The 21,585-nt window shown below is 40.3% G+C and overlaps 3 protein-coding genes across 4 annotated transcripts in view; 2 read left to right on the top strand and 1 right to left on the bottom strand.

The window, feature by feature from the left end:
* Positions 1 to 351: 351 nt before the first annotated feature.
* On the bottom strand, positions 352 to 13,512 carry LOC146472127 (thiol S-methyltransferase TMT1A-like). Of its 2 annotated transcripts, XM_085120718.1 has the most exons (4): positions 13,309 to 13,512; positions 6,427 to 7,015; positions 5,048 to 5,081; positions 352 to 1,703 (listed from the first exon to the last, which is right to left on the bottom strand). In XM_085120718.1, the coding sequence occupies exons 2-4, from the start codon at positions 6,934 to 6,936 to the stop codon at positions 1,492 to 1,494; spliced, it is 756 nt and encodes a 251-aa protein (XP_084976844.1). In that variant the 5' UTR covers positions 6,937 to 7,015; positions 13,309 to 13,512; the 3' UTR covers positions 352 to 1,491. The 2 variants fall into 2 exon arrangements, with proteins under 2 accessions (XP_084976844.1, XP_084976843.1); XM_085120717.1 differs by lacking the exon at positions 13,309 to 13,512 and having other exon boundaries at positions 6,427 to 7,365.
* A 556-nt stretch (positions 13,513 to 14,068) lies between these two features.
* Positions 14,069 to 21,585, top strand: part of LOC146472126 (apelin receptor-like) — an 8,992-nt gene continuing 1,475 nt past the window's right edge. The window contains exons 1-2 of the mRNA XM_085120715.1: positions 14,069 to 16,198; positions 19,400 to 21,409. Coding sequence (XP_084976841.1) covers positions 15,662 to 16,198; positions 19,400 to 19,774 — 912 coding nt within the window. The 5' untranslated portion in view covers positions 14,069 to 15,661 and the 3' untranslated portion in view covers positions 19,775 to 21,409. The remainder of the gene's footprint in view (positions 16,199 to 19,399; positions 21,410 to 21,585) is intronic.
* The window catches only part of LOC146472123 (uncharacterized), a 23,878-nt gene continuing 23,028 nt past the window's right edge, over positions 20,736 to 21,585 (top strand). Inside the window, exons 1-2 of the mRNA XM_085120709.1 lie at positions 20,736 to 20,865; positions 20,957 to 21,031. The gene's annotated coding sequence lies outside the window, so the exon portion shown is untranslated. The remainder of the gene's footprint in view (positions 20,866 to 20,956; positions 21,032 to 21,585) is intronic.

Here is a 21,585-nt window from a genome sequence, read left to right as displayed (position 1 = left end):
GGTCAGAGTAATTATTACGGCACTCAGTTGAAAACCACTCTTGGACTGATTTACAAGGATTTTTGCCAGTTTACCTGGGGCTTGACGCAAATGAAATGCCACTTACAATGTAACTATCCTCAAATTCAAATTTTTAGCACTTTGAAACCAATCGAAATACTAAAATCTAATTACATACCCCCAAAAATCTGCGGAATATTAACTCTACGCAAGACTGTAAATATTTTCATTTTTTTCTTAATACACGACCATTTCGGCTTTAGGAGCTCTTCGCGCCGATTCCCTAGTACAACAATGTGCTTTTACAAATTATTATTTAAACTCTTAGATCTCGAATAAAACGACAATGTGACATTGCAAGTATTTTTTTTATAATTCTTCAGTTTTAGCATATATTCTTAAAAACGTATGAAACCGTAAACAAGGTAGAAAACATTAAAGAATTTAAACGCGGAACTGGATAACAAGATTATATGTAATTACTACTGAAGTACACACAAACACAAGTCCTGTCATCCGTTGAACAGCTGTGACATAAATATTTCAATATATACTGTCTGTTAAAAAAAAAGTTTCGTTGCTGAACAAATTCACGATTCCCTTGGTTGAGCTCTGGTCTCTGGTATTCACTTTTTCATCTGCTCTGCACTGTTAAATATCATTACTGAAAGTCTCACTAAGCCGTCCCCTAACCCTAACTAGTGAGCTTTAGATTCTACACTAGTACAAGTACGACTACGAGTTTTTCCAATAGACAAAGGGCGCGCGCAAGTGAACCAGTGTCATTTTGGTTGGAAAAACGAGATAGCCGTCGTCATCTTAGTACTTGGTTCTTCACTAAAACTTGGAAGTCAAATGTCGGATTCGTTTTCGTACTCGCAGTAGTATCTAAAGGTCTTTACTAGCCATGTGTTGTCCGAAGCAGAAAAGACTCCATAAAGGTCTCTTATGATCTTGACATCATTAAAATGCCGCCAGATCACTGTCGCATTAACCAACATCGTCTGTCGGCTCGATGTCCAATCGTTTAATTAGTTTTGCTTCCATCTAGGCTTGATTGCCAACCACTGTTGGGAAAGTGAACACCCGGTTCCCCTCCTCTGAAGTGAACTAGGCAGAGTTGCACGCACAGCCCGGTTCATTATTCTGTTCAGTGTCCCCAGATTTCCTTCGGCCAACTAGCGGAATAAAATATGGCGCAGTTCCTTGCTAGCAGAGTCTCTGGCAGAAAAATTTACTCTGCAAGCAGGGAAACGGGAAGTGATGACCTTCATTTTACTCCATCTCAAACCTCCTCACTTATGTATGATATTTCATCCTGTTACTCGACAAAACACGTCCATCAATATGTTATGGTTATGATAATATGTCATGATACCCCGCTAAAAGATCGTAACAACCAAGGAATGTTTCTGAAAAGTTGAGCATAACATGAGTTCGACCAACGCTTGCAAACGTCAGCGTCACAGTGAAATAGGTGACTCATGCTCCTCATTTGACCGCATATCCCGCTATGTGTGGTCGCATCAGGTAGGCAATCACCATGAGCTCGTTCAAGTAGAACTTTTGATAGTGGACATTGGAAAAACCAGCATTGTCCAGGAAGGTCCAAGTCTCACAACTACATGAACACCCATCACTCAAGTATTTCCACTGGTTGTCGAATGTACGTTGGAATTTATTTCTCCACGTCTCTGGTTCATCTGAAAAGAAACGAACAATTGTTGAAAGGTGTGGACCACTGGAATTCTGTAGAAGGACAATGCCCTCCCTATTAAAAAAGCAAAAAACGGCCGAAGGAACTCGGCCCAAAAAGAATCATCTAAGCAGTTGATCGACCAAACAGAAGAGCTTGCACTGCCCTCGCCCCCCCCCCCTCCCCCCCCCCAAAAAAAACAAAAAACAAAAACAGCAACAACAAATATTACTGCATGGAACTACGTCAGAAGAACAAATTCATACACCGTAGAGGTTTTACCCTCATTCCATTGATCCTAAGATTTCCTAAGGAACCTGTTTACATTTCCTATGTTTGCCATTAGTATTTGAATCATAATCGACAGACAACACTAAGCAATAGAGAGGCACTGAATTCAATAAAAACGAAAGACGCGGCAAGGATGTGGTACTCAGGCTCGGGATTTCTAATGGAAATGCATCAATGAAACATCAGTTAGGACTAGGCGAAGTTAGGCCTCGAGGAGCCTCGAGTAGAATGAGATGGACGGGTATTACCCAGAATTCCTTGCCGGCTCGTAAATGGTAGAACGTCTCAAAAACGTTCTCAGCTTTACTGAGCTGTGCCATTTTAGCGTTCCTGAAGGCTATAACTGTCAAAAGCGGAAATCTACTACAAATTTTAATCATTTCCCTTCCTAAGTGAAACTTAACAAGTTTTGAAAAGTTCTCACCCCTAAAAACTTAAATAAAATTAACGTCTATTTAGCAGAATGTTAATTATACTTTACAAGGGGGGGGGGGGGGGGTCTAACTTTTGCAGAGTCAGTGGATGAAACTAGATACGCCTTTAATATTTTAGACAGGGAAAGGTGAAACCAAGCATAATTATTCAACGGGAAAGAAAAGATGCCCGGAAGATGAAAAAATTGTTGACTAGCGCATATCTAGCACTTTCCTGTGGTCTTCCTGTGTGGTCTAAACTTCTTTAAAATTACGTTTTTTTATGTATGTTTGTATGTAATTAACGATATTTAAATACTGTAAAGTAATTAACATCGCTTGGAGCACTGTCAAACATGCTTGTAATCTCGAGAACGATGTCGAATATTTGTTGAAAGGGGTCAGAACTTTCGTAGGTTCTACTTTACGATATTATCCATACGGTCCACCCAAAGGAAATGTGAATCAACTTTGAAGCCGGTCAGTAAATATAGACCACGGACTATGGACTGAGGATAAGACGTGGAGTTAGGTATGAAATATGCTATTCAGTTGAATTTCCGACCAAAAATTCCGGTTTTTGTTGACAAATGATAAACGGCCAGGGACTGCGGACTTCGTACATTCCGTGGACTAGGTATAAAACGAGGATTGCGTGCTAACACTATAGGCATGCATATGCAGTGAAGTTGAAGGTAATCTGTCCATTTGTATCAGTCTCAACCTATGAGCATGTCTTACCCGTGATAATGAATGACCATTGAGTGTAAACAACAATTAAATTGTCAGCCTTTCATGTAGACGTCCGCCTGGCAACATTTAGCTTACTCAACACCTTAGGACGTGTTCACGCCCCTCCCCTCTCCCTCGCATTTACTATCTGTTTGTACCACCAACGTTATGCTCCCGCAAATATCTCAAAAACAAAACAAAAAAACCACAGGAAAGTTCTTCTTGAGCTGTAAAAGCACCTCAGTTTCATATTGGTGAACGTAAATCAGTTTACTTTATTGCATAATAGAGCGATAGTAATGACGAGAGACAAGTGTTTTGGCAGTCAACTTTATCAGTTTATCTTTCGACATCTTGTCCAAAGGTATCACATATTGCGAGTTGTTAGTTAAGAAAGGCCAAGATTTATTACCTCGGGATGATTATATACTTAAGATCATTTCGTACTATCCGCTTTTATGACCCAAACTGCCAAAAAGGATCTGTAATTGCACTTGAAACTATACAACACGTCATTTACTCAACTGAAGACCAGTGAATGGCCGGCCAGCGATACGCATCTCAGGTCTTTCAGGGTTGAACCTCAGCGGATAGAACAAATCGTCCGGTAAGGGGAAGCACTCGACTCTTATCAGGAACTCAGAGATTTGGTTCTTTGCTGTCTGGATACAGGTTTAATACTTAATACTTCTTTCTCATTCCGGCTCGCTCTTTGTGATATCATGTCCCTAAATGCTTGGAATGAATATGATACACTTACGAGATGACCCAAACACTTAGGATTTCCGGCTTTTTAGATAAGTAAGTACATACCGAAACGCTTCAAAAGTCATGTTTTGGGAAGGGTGCGCTTCCTGTTTTGCTATCTATTTTTTTTGTTTTCGAAATATCGAAGTTTTATCATCTTAATCAGATGTTAAAAAGAAATGTTCACTCCCGATTTCAAAAGAATATACCCGGAGCTGAATTTAACTTGATACATCTTATTTAATCTTACTTGAAAGGCAAAAACACTCTTCATTCGGTAAACAATTGCAGTGATTTAACAAAAGAAAGCTTTGGTCATGTTTTCATCACAAATAGCCAAAATATAGGAAGATAAGGCGTTAGAATTCATATTCCACATGATGTCTCTGGTAAACGAAAGAAACACTCAAAGATGAGAAAATTGTGAGCATTTCACAACTTACGGGAAGGGAATAAAACAGGTAGTCCATTCTCTGTAATTATGTGGTTGAATCACATCACAGGGATTCAAAGCTGTAGCAAGAGACACAAAAACCGGATTTTTTTAGCTGACTAAACCTTTTTTATTATCAAAAGACAAGGGAATAATAAATTCCCGTCGACAGTCAACTTGCGTTTCACAAACTGGCGAACGCCAGCAACTGATTTCAAACTGATTTTGTCAAAGGACAAATTTTAAACTCGAGTGGCATTCTTTTACGCCTGAATACGTTTGTTCGCGAAAACACTTAGATGGTTCTTCTAGCGATATTTTATTCAGGGTAAAATCAAGCAGTTTTGTAACTGATAGTAATTGAAGACATTATACTATTATAGCAAGACAATTACCAAAAATAGTTATAATATCGAAACAGAAAGCTTTTAAACTAATTGCTATGACCCCATTTCAGCAAACAGGAACTGCTATGTTGAGTCATTTACCATTTATGGACGTTCCAAGTAAGAACGTCCGTAGTAAATGATTCAGAACTGAAAACAAATCCTTCAGCACCACAGGAAAGTTGGGAGACTCACGAGTTGTCGTTTTAGGAGTCATATCCTGGAATTTGACCTCGCACTGAATCAAAAGCCTGAGGCGAGTCTCGTGCGCGTCTTTGACTGAGATAAGGTAAAGGCTTGAAGACCCAAATCGAAAGAAAAATATCTTGAAAATAATAGAAATACATACCTGCCACATGCTCCAGGAAATAAAAGTAGCCTCCCTGGAAATTAAAAGGTAAAGAAACGTGTTAACACTCGTGTTCAGTGGCCGAGTAGTGATGTAAATCTACAGGAATGCGAAATGTTTAAATGCAGTATTTGTTTGGTCGAGCTTCTGTTCACTCTTCTGAGACAAAAAGGGAACAAAAACAAGCGGAAATGGTATTACGGGGTAATTTGCGCTATCTGTGACGATATTGAAACAAGGAAATGTTTTGGAATGTTTGCGGACATTGCAAAGGTAAACAAACGTTCTCTTTTGGAACTTGCTCAATCGGGAAAGGGCAATAAAAAATGCGGCAGTCGCTGAATCACGACACTTTACTTGGAGTGTTAAGGTGGGTTTTAATTCCCTTCCCATGCCTATAAAAGGCTACATTTTGTTTTCCCTGCTAGCAATGTCCCTCCCTAAACAGATTTCATCTTTTGAAGAAACCCAAATTAAAGTTCTGTGAACACGAGTAAGGCCAGCGACCCACCTGTGAACTAAGGCAATTGCAAAATAAAATGATGATTTTAAGAATAAAATTCGCACTGTTCCGAGTTGAATGGACATATATCGGCTAAACCGGCTTAGCTTACGAAAACAGTCCAATACAGGGCCGTATTTACCTTAGCTTTAACACATTTCCGCCCCTATCTGTAGGCTGAAGGAAACACATTTTGAAAGAAATATGCCTGCTCTACTTACTGAAATATTGGTAAATATCTCGAAATATCGGACCTCAGAACCGACATACATGTACAATATGAGCATAGGTTGAAAATCAGGGTGACTTACGTAAACACAGACACAAGTTAGTGAGAGCAATTTTGGCTCAGATGAAAGTGTGAGGTTAACAGTAACGTTCAGTAACACAGTTTTTCCAGCTATCTAAATGTGGCCTCAGTTGTTTTAGTAATACAGGTTGTTGCTTTCAATTACAGGGGAATGTTTTACGTCAATAAATGAATTTGGTGTACTCTATATTTTAGTTTCATATCATTACAGCCAACAATCCTTCCATTTTAGTCCTCTTTCAATGTAAGTCCCTGAAAGGAGGACGGACTTCGACGTGTGTTTAATTTTAATTTCACGAACACTTTCTCCAAGGTACAACTACCGCACATGCATTTAATAAGATTTTCAATACTGAAACAGATATCGGAAAGGAGAAAAGTTAGGGTAGGCAGGCTTGCGATCAGTAGCCCAAAGATCCAAACAACACTTCATTTGACACTCGTCGAGGGCGGGAAAATTAATTCGCCAATTTCCTCAGTGGAAAAAGTATCAAATACAAAGAAAACAATTACGACACTTACACGTGTTTTAGCATCAAGAAAACATATGGGGTTTACGTGACTCACCGGTTTTAATACCCTCCTAATTTCGGATAGGGTTGCTTCCATATCTTGAACAGAACACAGGGTAAGAGTGCAAATAACTGCCTCAACCGAGTTATCTGCGATTCCTTCCATGTTTTCGGCGAAGCCTGACACGATCTCCTTTAGATGCACGTGTGGAAACGTTTTCGCGTTTTCTACGAGGTAGGGCTCCATATGTGGATTGGGGTCGAGGGCAATAACAGAGCTGCCCTCTGGTAAAAATTCAAAGTTCGCCCCTGTTCCTGCTCCAATCTCTAAGATATCGCCTTGAGTGCCTTTCAATGTCTCTTTCATGTGCGCAAACATCTCTTCTTTCCGTTTTTGAACAGCTCTGTTGTGGATCCGGCTGAAGATGTTCATGTGCACCGCGAACGCTTTCTTGTAGGTTCTTGAGGATATCACAGTCTCACGGACTTTTTTACTCACAGCCCCGGTTATCATCAACAATAGAAGCGTTACCGCACACATGCTAACAAGGAACGCGTACACCATCGTGAAAAAGTTGTCTGGAAAGAGCTTCGTTGTTCGGCGTCGGTGACGTTCAGATTGCGTCGGTCCGGAGCGAGCGACCCTACCGAACAAAAGATTGTTAATTGTGACGCCGTGGACACTGAAAGAGGAAATAAAACTGCCAATTTTCACTCTTGAATGGAGGTCAACTTTTTCAAAGGTCCACTTCAACCAATCATTCACGCGTCAGTCATGGAATTTGAGGTGATGAGCGAAAGTGTCAACACCTGTGTAATATATTTCCTCCGGAAGGTCTAGAGCACAGCATGCGCTAAACAATAAAACCTCAAAATTAATTTCAGACAAGCAATAACTTGCGAAACAGTACTGTATGGAAATGCGCTTTCGCAAAGTAATTTAGCCTCACAAAGTATATATATTGTTGTTATGCAATGTAGCATGATTTAGGGTTGTCTCCTGGGGTTTGTAAATTAGTCACGCAATATTGGTTGCATTACGTCACGTTTCTAAACTGCGCTATGCGATTGGCTGATTACATTGTATGGTATCTACGCATATGTCCAGTGCACTCAAGAGCATGTCGTACTACATTAGATAAATATTGCGAAAAAAAAAACCGCAGTGCTATTTGCTTTGGTATCCAGAATGTTCTGGTGCCATCTAGAAATAATAAACAAAATTCCTCGCACGTTGTTGAAGAGGAGCCTCTGCAGGCAGAACTTGCAAACATACAAACAGTTAACAAGAAATGACCTCGTACATGATGTAATATATTTAAGGGACGGACCATTAGAAAAGTGATGGGGGGGGGGGGGTGGGGGATTTTCAGTTTGCAGGAATTTTTTTTTTTTTTTTTTGCTCAGTGCTTGTCCAGGAATTTTTTTTTCGGTTGATACCCTCTGCACGAATTTTTTATTTATTTATTTTTTTTTGTTTTCCAGAAAAAAACTTTAAATAAAGGATTTTTAAAAAAAGTTGTACTTTGTGGGCTTGGAATGATTACCTTTTACCTTTGAGACAATATCTAAAAATTACACATTTATACATAACTAAATACGTTGAGAATAGTAAGGGCCTTGAGGGTTTCAAACCTGACGCACAAAAAAACAATCCATTTTCCAATATTGATTCTGTCCCAGTTCGTAGTTTCAACGACCTCAGACAGACGTAATACAGCCGCGTGTAGCATTATGCTTCGGTTCAGGTTGTTATCTCAGTATTACTGGTGTCACCTTAATACCTCTACTCTCTATAAGCCGGAAACCTCTCTAAGCCAGACAGTTGGAGTCGGTCCCGACGATGCACGTCTTTAATAGAAAGGGTTCACCGTACTATATTCAAAGCAAATTTGTCCTACATCCTGATTTTTGCAGTAAAAGCTTTAGAAATAAATTATTTTAAAACTATGTCGATTATTGACCGCCTTAATCCTTCAGTAAACAGCAAGTCATTCACAAGATACAAGGTACTTTCGATCACCAGATCACAAAGCACTTTGTGCGGTTTTTTAAAATTTGCCTACAGAGCACTTTGTGGTATTGACCAAGGGGCCACAGAGCATTTTGTGGTGAATAAAGTGAACACTTGCCCTTCAATCTAGATGCTCCTACATGCGTTTAACAGGACTTCTTGAAAATTACTCAGTTTTTTAAATTTTGTAACCATAAAGCACTCGGTGGCCCAACGAATAAAACTACAAAGCGGTTTATGGATAAGCACATATGCTGGAAGCGTTTTACTGACAAAATCGTTTTTCTTCAAAACTAATTGACCTATTGCTCTTGATTATTGGGTTTACTACCAGTTACAAACACAAAACAAAATACTGAGTTGTAGTAAGGGTAAATTCCAGCCACGACACAAAACGTGGGGTTGGTTTGTTGTTCATACAAAACAAACTTCCACAAAAAATTTAGATTTTCAAAACATTAAAAAGGCCATTTTGGGGCATTCTGTAAGAAATTTTCTGTCATTAAAACACTAAAAGGTATTTTCTATAATAATTCCTTAATCTCCTTCTGCAAGAATTTTTTTTCTTCCTTCTCGGCTTGGAAGAATTTTTTTTTCGGGCATTTTGGCTTGCACCAATTTTTTTTTTGTATTTTCCCCACCCCCCCCCCCCCCCCGATCACTTTTCTAATGGTCCGTCCCTAAGTCAGATAAGTTCGTCATACAACCTTAAAATAGGTATTGAATGTCAACATCGTATCTGTAGCTAGCTTGAAAATAAAAGCAAAATGGTGTGAGCTTGCTGCCCAATAAGTGAAGCTAATGTTTTTTTAGCCGTTTTGCGTGAGATGACGCTGTATAAATTCCCTCTTTTCAGTATAAAATTTCTAGAGGGCGTGTGTCTTCGTGATGTTTGAAACACCCTTGTAATACAACTGAGCTGTCATCAAGTTCTTCAAGCACAGACAAGACAACAGTTCAAAATTCGACAGCACGCGTAGGCCGCGCCGTGTTCTAGGTCGAGGCGTGCATAGGCTGAGTATGAGGCTTTTCGGAGGCAGGGGGGGTGGGGGACGAGGGAAAGGTAGCCCCTCCCCTTTGGAAGGCCGGGTACTCAGTTAAGACGTGAATTTCCTACAGCATGCAGCAGTTTTCCCAGTTTCCTCTCGCATTTTCAACTTTCTAATTTCAATACGAGGCCTAGCTGTCACGAGTCTCCTGTAGCTCAGTGCAGTGGTAGAGCATTCGAGGTTCGACTGCCTTTGGGAGTACTCGGATTTTCTGTTTTCAAGTATGCCTGTGTCACTAACTGAAAAATTTATTCATTTATTCACCAGGCTGATCCACTAGCTAGAGGAATGGGCCAACCCGCCCAAGAAATTATTTGGGGGAAAAGATACATTTCCTTCTCACCTTTTTACGTGGTCAGGGCCCCTGTATTCGCATCTACCCACGCAGTCGTTTTTAAAGGAGTAGGGTAATACGACTGTGTGGTTGATTGGGCCTCCGCCTTAACTCTTTTTCCGCCCTTGCAAAAACAAGCAAAATTGACCATATTTGTTTTTTAATATCTCGCTAGCTATTTACAGAGTGTCGAATGCCATACCTCATTTTAAAGAGCAGGAAATAAGCTTTACAGAAAACAATCTTTCTTGTTAAAATAACCCGTAGTAATTCAATGACATCATGATGTTTTTTTGCATCATGGGAAGATTGATTAGGACCCACTCCCCTCCGCGGTCTTATGCCCTAACCACTGAGCTACTGGAGACTCCAATGAAACAAGAAAATAAGCATAAACAATGACAACTTATTCACAGCATTTCAACAAACTATGCTAAGGTCTGTTTCGACCATTGCAATCAAATGATGAAGCCAAAGGAGGAAATAGCCTTAAGCTCCCAGGACCGCCGGAGTCAGTATTTTTAACTGCATTCAATCTTAGGTTTCTAAAAATATGAACTGAATATTTTCTGAATTCCGGTGGACGGGACGGTGAGCAGAGAAAAGAATCTATTCTTATCCTCAAAGTGACTCAGGATATTTGAGAATGTGTTAAGCGGCTCTTTACAAATTAGCAAGGAAATGGGCTGTCTATTTCTGGTATGCACTATTTTAGGTAAAACTGGATAAGGGTTCAGGGTTCAGGAGCCCACGGCCATGCAGGGATGTATTCTGCGGAATACATCCCTGATCCGGGGCGGGAAGTACTCCGTATCATACGGAGACACTCGCTGCCCGAAAGGGCTATAAAAAAATTCAAAATTTAAGTATTTTAAGCAACGCAAGTTGAAAAAAAGACTGAAGTGGAAGAGGAACAAGAAAATTCAAGGACGAAATTACAACATGGATGTTTTTTTTTTGTGAATTTAGTCCTATCGGCTATACCAATACGATGAGAAATGATAGATGAATTTTTTAGTCTACAACGGCATACTCGGAAAAGGAAACTCTGAGTTCTCTGAACAGGAGATAAACCTATTAGCTTCTGATTACCAGTTTGGACGCTCTACCACTGAGCTGCAGGAGACTACATACTGCTAGGATTTGAATAATGATGAGTGGTATCTGTATGTGAAAGAAATATGTTTCGTTTTAAGCCCAGTGTGGTAAATGAAGAGGCACACGATTTTGTTTCGTATGTGTGAAGGGGGTACATTTTTTCTAAGGTAAAGTTTTATGCCGGAAGTGGTAGGGGGGTTGAACCTCCACCGGATCCTCCCTGGCCCTGCAAGGGGATCGAACGCATAAATTAATTGGAAAGGATCGCGGCGACAAGACGTTGGGAGATGCCGGATCTTTTACAGACCTTGACCAGTAAAACACTTGAGATAATCAATTATAGACGGCAAGGCTGATCCTTACGTCAGTCAAAAAAAAAGAGAGAGAGAGAGAGAGAGAGAGAGAGAGAGAGAGAGAGAGAGAGAGAGAGAGAGAGAGAGAGAGAGAGAGAGAGAGAGAGAGAGAGAGAGAGAGAGAGAGAGAGAGAGAGAGAGAGAGAGAGAGAGAGAGAGAGAGAGAGAGAGAGAGAGACGAAAACAAAAAGGTTGGCTAGATATATATCCAATAACTGTTTTGTTTTCGTCTCTTTTTTTATTGCCGTAAGGATCAGATTTGCCGTTTATAACTTATTAAATTAGGTGGAAAGATGAACAAATAACAGAAACAATGGCCTTTGGCCCTGAAACAATAGAGCTGTGTGAAATGAAGGTCCAACGCCGGGAATTAGAGGTTGTAACGAACTGCGTACCATCTGGAAATTTTATCCTTTGTGCTCGCAAAATTCAAACGAAGATGAGTCCCAGGGTCTCCTTCTCTTCCGAGAACGAGGTTGTATCTAAATATGACGCTGAACAATGCACTTTCCTACATTTTTGTCGAGTTTCACAAGGTAAAACAGAACACATTTTGATGGAATCACCTGGCTAGCCATGTGCATTAGTGAAGGAAGTAATATGTCTGGTCAGGATATGAATAACATTTTTTTTACGTCGTGTTGATATGTTCGAATTTCTAAACCGATGAATTCATGTAATCTTAAGTACAAGAAAATGTTGAAACTTTGGATGTAGGATACATATCAATGCCAATGCTCGCTTCAGTGATAATTTTTCTCTCCTGATAACAATGTATCATTGGATCGAGAGTGCTGGGAAAGTGAAATTGATATTAAACTGGAGAATGAAATCAGTGTGAAACTTTTTGGTTTACTGATTTATCTATAAATAAATCATATCAAATGATCTGTGTACAAAGTAATTCTTGAGGATTTTAAAAATAATTCCTAAGCTTGTAAGGGCAGAGATACTTTTCAGGAGTTACTGCCGTGATTCAACCACGAGAGGTCAGATTTACTATTGTAGATGATTTAAATAACTCGCTGAATTGACTGAATAGTGAGAATAACTCCATACGATTAAAGCTCTTGTAACATTTCTGTTTGGGAGATGTACCTTCCGCGGGAATCACTAAGATGGAGCAGATTATTTGGAGGCGTAAATCCGGCCCTTGCTATAATGTTCGACTAAAAAAAATGGGTTGCCACAATATCGTAAGCATGATTGTCATATGCAAAATGATTGACCGCGAAAGTCGATCCTTTTTCAATTATCACGCCGGGACTTCATGGGCTTCGTTCTGGGTAATCACTGAGATATGCCTGTGCAATTATCTTTGCTGTTGAAAAGGTAAATCTTCTTTGAGTGTGACTAGCTGTCAGTGAAGAAAATAAAGTTAAGATAAAAGCGACATTAGTTATCGCTACATTCTAACATTTCTGCGAGTATGCGACTTCATATCAGATTTCGCTGGTTTTTGTTGTTTTGTTTTGCACTTTATTCAAAATGTAAACGTCGACCAGTTTTCTGACTGCTTATATAAACTAATCCGCAATACCGCGGAATACTGCGAAAAATCTTAGTTCGAATGGTCAACTGAACCATCGTTGAGTGCATCTGGAGCCGAAGCGAACCAGTTTAAATAAGACGAATCTTCTGACCGTTTCTTCTTAGCTATTATGGCTGCCCCGTCATGGTTCTTTCGGGCAGCCAGCACTCCACCTCTTAAGTTTACTGTTGTTGAACATAAATTACTGTAAACTATGAATGTAGCTTACGCCGGTCGAGTACAAACAGTAGTAAAGTTGTTGTGTCGCTGTATATACCGATACCCTCCCCACCAGTTCTTCTCCCTGCTTTGCAACGACAAAAGCTCCGAACTGTGATAATGCACGCAAGAAGAGGGGATTGCTAAGCTGAGCTGATTCCAACTGTCAAATAACAGAAGCTGTAGCAACAGCTAGTCGGAGCTACAATAGGTCAGTAACCGGGTTTTCACCGGAAGACTCATCCGGCAGAGAATAAGAACGTATGAAATTCAGCAAACTCTAGTAAATGGGGTTTAGTGTAAGTTAATTAAGCAAACATTCTAGTAAACTAAACTTACCCGAACTGTTAGCAGCAATTAGTCAGGATATTGAGGGAAGCAATGTGTTTGCCGTTGCTGTCGGTAAAGTCAAGTTCAAGTTGTGCGGTGGTCAGTGTAGCGTTCCAGTTTATCTATCCAACAATGTCAGTGATTGGAAACATGATATTGTAAGCCAAAACATCTACTGAGCATATAACTTAAAACACGAAAGAGCCTCTGTAAGAGGCTTATGGACACTAATTAAACAAATCTGACGGTACTTAAAATGAGTAAATGTCTTCCATTGTTTTGGTCTGTCTAATTCCTCCTAGCCTTTTCAAAAGACTCGCATGCCCCTGGCCTGATTTGACATCCAATTCTGACGACTTAAAATTAATCTTTGTTTTTAATTCTTTTAGCGCGTGGAAATTCTTTCGTACTCATTCCAACCAAAAGTTTATAACGCTGTAGATTTAAAATTCTGATCAGCCATGAAATTTCTTCTCAGCAGTATCGACAATTCTTCCTTTACCCACTCGTTTATTTTGCCTGCTTTTATGAATTGCATGCAAGCCATTTAAACTTAGCACACGCAACCGTGATGGGTCATGCAAAGTTTACTAATTAGTTGTTTTTTTGTAGTTAGCAGTTAAAAAGGAAATCTATCGTTTACTGAGTTGTAAACCGACATCTGCCTGTTCAAGAAACATTTTTTTGAGCCCAATGATACTACGTCGAAGATCAGAAGCTTAAGTAATTTAGATATTTGTTCTGTCGCGTTGAAAGTTATTTATTTCCCATTAATCATTCTCAGATGAACAGACGATGATTTAATTTAAGTGACTTGCGTTTTCGTTCCCGTGGAACTAATGAACCGGCCGAGTCAGTATGAAAAGAGTAAAAAGCCAAAGTATATTATTTATACATTATATTTTTGTTCGCAAAATTGACCCTACGCAGCAAGTGGAAAACGGTTGCCAAGCCAAGACCAAGAGACAATGACCAAACGTTAACATGACGTTATAAAAACTGATAAAAATGAAGAAAAGGAAGAAACATAGACACTGACAGAGTCTGAAGAAATTAAATTAATTAATTAATTAATTAATTAATGGCGCAAGTCGTACACTCTTCGAACCTGTAGCCGCTGGTTTGTATGTTCTATTTGGCTTGCTCTTTCAAAAGTTCTCTTCTGGGAAGCGTGCATTGAATGCTTTAACTAACTTTTTCCTCCGTACTGATCTTTGTGGCCGGTCTGGCAAATGGAAGCACTCTAAGTAACCACAAATATTTTTGTATTGTGCAGGAAAATATATGTTTGCAATTGAAGACAGTGGTTACTTTTCGATACGACAGTTGGACAAGAAAACTAGAAAACGCGTGAGTTTTTCAGCAGTAGTCGCTTGTATTACTAAATAAGCGAACTTCCGGATCCGACGGAAACTGTCAACCGAAGTGAACGAGCTCCTTTTTTTTTATTATTTTACACTGTTGCAGTTCTTGTGTTTTTTAAAGATCGTTTTGTTGACAAATGTGCGTCTGTACCAAATATTGGTACTGGAAAATTCAGTGGTAAGTAAATTTTCGCGGGTTATGAAAACAAGTCTCCTTCGAAGCCGTCGTTTGGGCTCGTCACGCAACGCGCGTTGCATGACTAGCCCAAATGACGGCTGCGCGAAGGAGACTATGAAAACAACGGCATGAAATAGAACCCATTAAAATGTTATGCTACTTGATTGAAATATTCTTTTTAGGTGGAGTTTCTAAAATCTATTAAAATACAAAATGAAGATTATAACTTTCTCGAAAGTAGTTCATATGGTGTTCAAGTTAAATCAAGCATGTGATGGAGCACGGCATCTGCTCAGCTGACTGCCCGGCGACTTTCATCACGTCAGTCAACTGGCGCGATATGGATGAATATATATTAGAAACCAAAATGAAACTAAAATAACATAAGAAGTTATTTTTTACGACAGTCTCCTGTCTCTTCTTAAGTTTGGTTTCTTAAAATTTTCCAATTATATCAGTTGTTTGCGTTGTGTTGTTTGTCGGACGTGCACTGGCAGATGTTTCGTAATCATTCCAGCCGTCAAGGGATGCTTAGCATATTGTGATGGAAAATTATTTAAATATATTTTGTTTTGATTGTTCCATTACTTCCGTACTTTCAACCCTTGCGCCTTCCGACAATTCGGAAGCATCTGTTCACTTGTGCAGCTGATGAAAGCATTATTTCAATTCTCCTCCATCTTCCTATTATAAAGCACGGCTTTCGGCCACAGATCACGAGTAGACTGGGTCTGAACTGGGCAACCGGCACCCTGCCAACTTTTGACTCCAATAAGGCAAAGGTGGCATTCTTATGTTCCAGTGACGATTCAGTTAAACCATGCATTTCTACGAGCAGTATACCGTGACAACAGCGTTTGTAAGCCCTTTGTATCTTATAACAATCATACTTGGCACTTTCGGCAATGGAATGGTTATATACTCCTATGTCACAGACAAAGCCATTCATCGAACATTCAACTTCGTTCTCACAAACTTGGCCATCGCAGATCTCATAATCAGCGCACTGTTCACGCCGTTGCTGTTCGCCTATCGAGTTCACGAGCAAGCCAGGATCATTAGCTACACGCCATTTTGCGAGATAACCCTCTTTCTTGCCATGGTTAGCGTTTCTCTTTTGTACTTTTCGTTTCCGTTGGTGGCTTACCATCGAAAAGACGCCATGTTGCGATCTCAACCCAAAAGGCTCTCCCTGGCAAAAGCGCGCCTTATGATGCACGTATTATGGTCCGTGAGCATTTTGTCCGGTGTAATAATGGTCCTGTTGGCCTGGCGTGAGTTTGCTATTAGTGATCCTGTTTATCCAAGAATGTACCGCTGTCTGGTGATCAATCAGAGCCTGGACTTGTACACAAAGGTTAGTATATGCAAAGTAGTTTAACACCATCACGCGTGACTCGTTAGGCTAGTCACAGAACAACTTCGTTCCCAGGGTCTCTCCTCTTCAAGTCCCAGGGAGCGAAGTTGGTCAAAGAACTGCTGCGAAAGAAAAAGCATGTGCGGAACAGACCCCCTTGGGATGGAGGGCTACTCACTCACAAGACCTATACGGGTACGTGCGTGTGGCGCCCAATGGTTCCGGGCCCCTGACAAGATCTCCTGGTGTAGAACGGAGTATTTTAACGAGCCATCTGCTGCAACCCACATGCTGCGCGCGATAGGCTATCCTCAAAGTAATCATTTCATTATCTAACATAACTTGTACGTGGTTATGTGAAAATAGGAATTCTCACACGCAGAGACAAACATTTCTGTGTCACTTGTCTATGAAAGTAATAAAAACTGCCGAACCAGTGCTCTTTGTCTACATCAGTTAATGGAATAAATAAATTAATAATTTTTAATTAATATTAGTTTAGCATCCCTAATGCGGCAAGAGATGGGAAAATTTGTAGAATCTGAGATATATCTGAGCGGCTGATTTTCAAGAAGGTGGCTACAGAAATTAAGCACATTTTGAGACTTTCTAGGCTGAAGGAATACGCTAGTCATTAACAAGACTTCAGTTACGGTTCATCACAAGAAGGTAAGGTCAAAGAATAGTACTATGGGAGAGGAAAGAGGGGATTTTCTTTGGAAATAGACATGACATTGACACCTACATGAAATAAAACATAACCTGTCATAAAAAGACAAGTGTGACATTTGGCAAATCCACTACAACAGAATCGGCTTAATCAGGACAAGACAGCGTTCCAAATTAATCTTTTATCTACATTCTTGATTCATGCTGCACGTGCGAATCACGGCGATCGAACATCTGGAAATTATTTATGACACTTTCCCATGCAAAATGACATTTCAGGAGTAATCGATCACTAGCCCCTCGCTACACAGTTATAAGGGCGAAAAATAATCGAATAGCTGTTCAAACTCACGCTTTTTGAAGAGAAAATCCTTGTCAAGTCTTGCCTTTGCACGTCATTTTACTTGAAGTCCCGGTGTTGAAATGAACATTTGGGAAGTACTAAGGCCCCGCTCAGACTAGGTTCCCGGTTCTCGGGCACGGGCACTAGTCTGAACATGGCTTTTTGTCGGTGCTCGAGCAAAAATCTGGGCACTGTTCCCGGGCACGGGCACTGCCTTACGAAAGCCGAGGAGGGACTTCCGACTTCCGACTTCCGACTTCCGACTTCCGACTTCCGACTTCCGACCTCGGACTTCCGACTTCCGACTTCCGACTTCCGACTTTGGACTTCCGACTTCCTTTTTTTTTAATTTTTTTAATTTTTAATTTTTATTTTTTTAATTAACTCTAGTGTGCGGCACACAGCAACAGATCTTGTCAACTTCTTTATAATCTCCTACCGGTTTCGTCTTATAACACAGACTTCGTCAGGGAGTTAGAACAAGACAGTGAGATAACATATTTTATATCTAATCATTGTAGTACAAATCACGTTCCAACAATGGTGTGAACAGCGAAAAAACACCCAAAAAGCATTCCTTGCAGTATATGACGGAAATCCTGCGTGACGCTGAAAATGCACAATGTTTAATTTTGGGGCTCACGGATTTAACGTTAAATCTTTAATGGAAAAAACTACCTCCAAAGACACGCGACCGCGATGGGTACAAAGATGGCAGTATCCTTTGCCAATATTTTCATGGCAGAGATCGAAACAGAAATAATTGGCCGTAGTGCTACAAAACCGCTTACATGGAAGAGATACATTGATGATGTCTTCTCTCTATGGAACGTAAGCAAAAATGAAATCCAAACTTTTATAGAGCTAGCCAACAACTATCATGCGACCATAAAATTCACGGCTGAAATTTCAGATATTGAAATCACTTTCCTTGACACATGTGTATACAAGGGCGAAAGATTAAAAAAAAGAATTCAAACTTGACGCGTGCACGCACTTCAAACCGACAGAAACGTTCCAGTACACGCATTTTTCTTCTTGCCACCCTCCAGGCGTCAGGAAAGGCTTTATCAAAGGCGAAGCCTTAAGACTTATCAGAACAAACTCTTCAAAAACAAAATTTGAAGAAAACATCACTCTATTCAAACAGAGACTACGCAACAGAGGTTACCCCGAGAACGTTATAGATAAAACTCTCAGAAGTCAATTTCAGCGAAAGAATGTCGGCACTACCAAACAAACAAAAAACGCGCAAAAACATTTTGCCGTTTGTTACGTCACTAGAGTTTATTTCCAAAAAAAAAAAAAATTTAAAAAAAATTAAGAAGTAAAAAATTAAAAAAAAAAAGTTGGAAGTTGGAAGTCGGAAGCCGGAAGTCGGAAGTCGGAAGTCGGAAGTCGGAAGTCCGAAGTAGGAAGTCGGAAGTCCCTCCTCGGCTTTCGTAGTGCCTCCAAGGGTAGTATTCGGGCACCGTTCCTGGGTACGGGCACTGGTCTGAACAGGATTTTGTCAGTTTTCATGTTTTCCTACGGTACAGTAAACAAAATGGCGGGCGCTAAATTGATGAACGAGAACACGATTGCTCCTTGTGCACCAAGGAGTCTGAACAACGTTCGTTTTAGTGCCCGAGCACAGAGCCCTGGCACGAGTACCTAGCCTGAACAGGGCCTAAGTCTTTGGCCTTGTCAAAAATTCCCCATAATTTCATCCTGCCCGACTAGAAATCGCCCCTAAGACCTACTTTCCACGGCCAAAGACTGCTACCTTCTGAAGAAAAGCTCTCAATATCAACCCTGCGTCTCACTGAGCCCGAGTGAAGAACCCGTTAAGCTCAACTGACGGAAAGAAAAAAGTAAAATAAAAAATACTGCAGGGAGGATATTGGACTGGGCATGAGCTCCACTCGTAAGACTTTTCCCCTCACTAGATGTAATGCTTATAATATCCCGGCTCAAGAAAACTTTGCTCCAGGAAGCCAAGCAAAAAGCTAACTAAACCTAATGACTTTGTTCTTTCTGTTCATGTACGTGCTTTCCCGCGCCTGGCTGTAAGTGGTACCAAGGTTGGGAAAACACGTGCCTGCAGGTCACGGCTGGGTGTTGTTGGAATCTGTTGTGATTGGCTAGAGTCACGATTCTCGCCTGAAACGACCTAATTTGAAATCACCTTCTTGTTGCAATCATTACAGGTATTTCTTGGCTACTCGATGCCGCTCTTTGGTCTTTCCATCGTCATAACAGTAGTGATATATATCCAGATATATCTCTCGTACAGCACTCCGGGAGTAAACAAATCACTTGAAGAGCGGCAGGTCACGAAGCTGTGTTTCTGGCTAACTGTGGTGTACAATGTGTCCTGGTTGCCGTTTGTGCTCGTCCAAGTTTTTGGCGTGTTCGGTACCTATACAGAGCTCCATTTTAACCTGCATGGAATGGCCTCTGCTGTCGGCGTGATCGCTTCGGCTGTGGCACCGGTGCTGAACGCAGTAATGATTCCGTATTACAAAGCCAGATTGACCTACCTGTTCAAAGGATCGACCGTACGTCAGGAGAAGGAGCAGTGATGTGCGAACAACGCGATCTGCTCTGTTGTTGTTTGTGGAAAATGTTTCAATCGCCTGTACTAATTATCATAATGTATGAGTCAAATCCAAGAGCGATCTCTCCCCCCCCCCCCCCCTCCCTCACTAGATCATATCCCGGGGATGTGACTCGACGAAGCGGTTACAAGCTAAGGGATTTCACAATTCACTTGTCATTGCACGTGGCCTAGCCTTCGCTAGATCTTAGGAAAAATGCCGTTTTTTAAAGTGTGGTACGAAAATAAGAACGTTAGGAAAACCGTTTCGGCCGTCTCTTTTAAGGAATTTGTTTTGAAAGGTGAGTAATTTTGGAATTTTTAACTTTCAACTTTACAAAAACTTGTGGATACAACAGCGGTACGCAATTGTGGGGCGAGTGCATTGCGCTTTCTTTTTTTTCAGTTGTTATTTTTTTTTATTTGATGTTCTTACAAACTTACATACAAATATTCCCTGGGTGTGACTTAACTGCATATTATCAATTCCCAACCAAAACGATTCATAAATCATTTTTGCAAATGCCGGTTGGTATGGGGTGCCATTTGTAAAAAAATATTACTTAGCGATAATTTTACATTATTTTATTGTAATTTTAATATAAATCGCCAATACAACTATTTTTGTCTCAGGGCCGGGTTGTTCGAAAACCGATTGACAACTAGTGATAATCGTAGATTAGAGAGTGCGTTCGATGCCAATCTCTATCCCAGGTTCTCTCTCTTTGTGATGTCATCCGCCCCTGCAAAAAAATCTGTGCGAGGGATGCCAGATGTGCGTCCCAAGACCATCGACCCATCCACGACAAGTCCCGTAAAATCTCCACTCAAATCCGTATTAGGAAGCGTTCATTTACATTTTTTCGCGGGCTCGGCGTTACCCAGCGGCATTTTCTTGACATTTCCCTTTTGGCGGGAAAGGCGCGGGGAAAAGGGCGGGAAGCAAAGCGAATCTCGTACCCAGAGTCCCCAGGCTTTCAAAAGTTAAGCATGGCGGACGAAGAAACCTTGACACGGAGAATTTCCACAGTTGTGTCTGTGGCCATCATTGAGGTCTTCGTTGCCCTCAACAGACCAGTAAGTTCATTTAACATGCCGTTATTCAAACAGTCTCGCCTCATGCGTAGAGAATAGCCATTTGCTTAATGTCTATTTATAAATTCTTTAGACTCGTTCCGCCTCGAGCTCTCAATTTGCCGACCAAATATCATCGTCTAATCCGCCACAGACATCGCAAAGTCAGGTATGTGAATCGATGTTCTACTTTAATATTACTATTTGGGGTTCAATTTGTGTAACATAACATAATTAACATAACATAACATAACATAACAAACATAACATAACATAACATAACATAACATAACATAACATAACATAACATAACATAACATAACATAACATAACATAACATAACATAACATAACATAACATAACATAACATAACATAACATAACATAACATAACATAACATAACATAACATAACATAACATAACATAACATAACATAACCAGTGTATGACCACCAGGTGATGGTATATTGCGTTACCTAAAGAAAAGCGTGACGTGTACTGTCTTTTTGTAAAATCTTCCCTTTGTGGTCCTTTGTAGAACACGGCTGGTGGCTTTCCTAGTTAACCCTTTAGCCCCCAAGAGTGCCAATTGGCACATAATTTCATAACTCTTTCAATATTTGACAGATTTCTATAAATTTTTGACACGGAGATGATCTTTTGAAGATCTACTCATTAAAAGGATAAAAACTTAACCCCCTCCCATATGTGATATGTTGACCAC

The sequence above is a fragment of the Pavona decussata genome, unplaced genomic scaffold (assembly GCF_977016875.1).
Source record: "Pavona decussata unplaced genomic scaffold, jaPavDecu1.1 SCAFFOLD_102, whole genome shotgun sequence".
NCBI lineage: Eukaryota > Metazoa > Cnidaria > Anthozoa > Scleractinia > Agariciidae > Pavona > Pavona decussata.
Note: the sequence above shows the minus strand (reverse complement) of the source record. Positions and strands in the feature narration are given on the sequence as shown.

Bases quoted from the DNA above. Each gene is read 5' to 3' on its own strand.
- LOC146472127 (XM_085120718.1), bottom strand. From the start codon at position 6,936: ATGGTGTACGCGTTCCTTGTTAGCATGTGTGCGGTAACGCTTCTATTG. The intron at 5,082-6,426 runs GTGAGTCACGTA...TTTAATTTCCAG, and splicing joins TTAGGAGGGTATTAAAACCG to GGAGGCTACTTTTATTTCCT. The intron at 1,704-5,047 runs GTATGTATTTCT...GTTTCTTTTCAG, and splicing joins TTTCCTGGAGCATGTGGCAG to ATGAACCAGAGACGTGGAGA.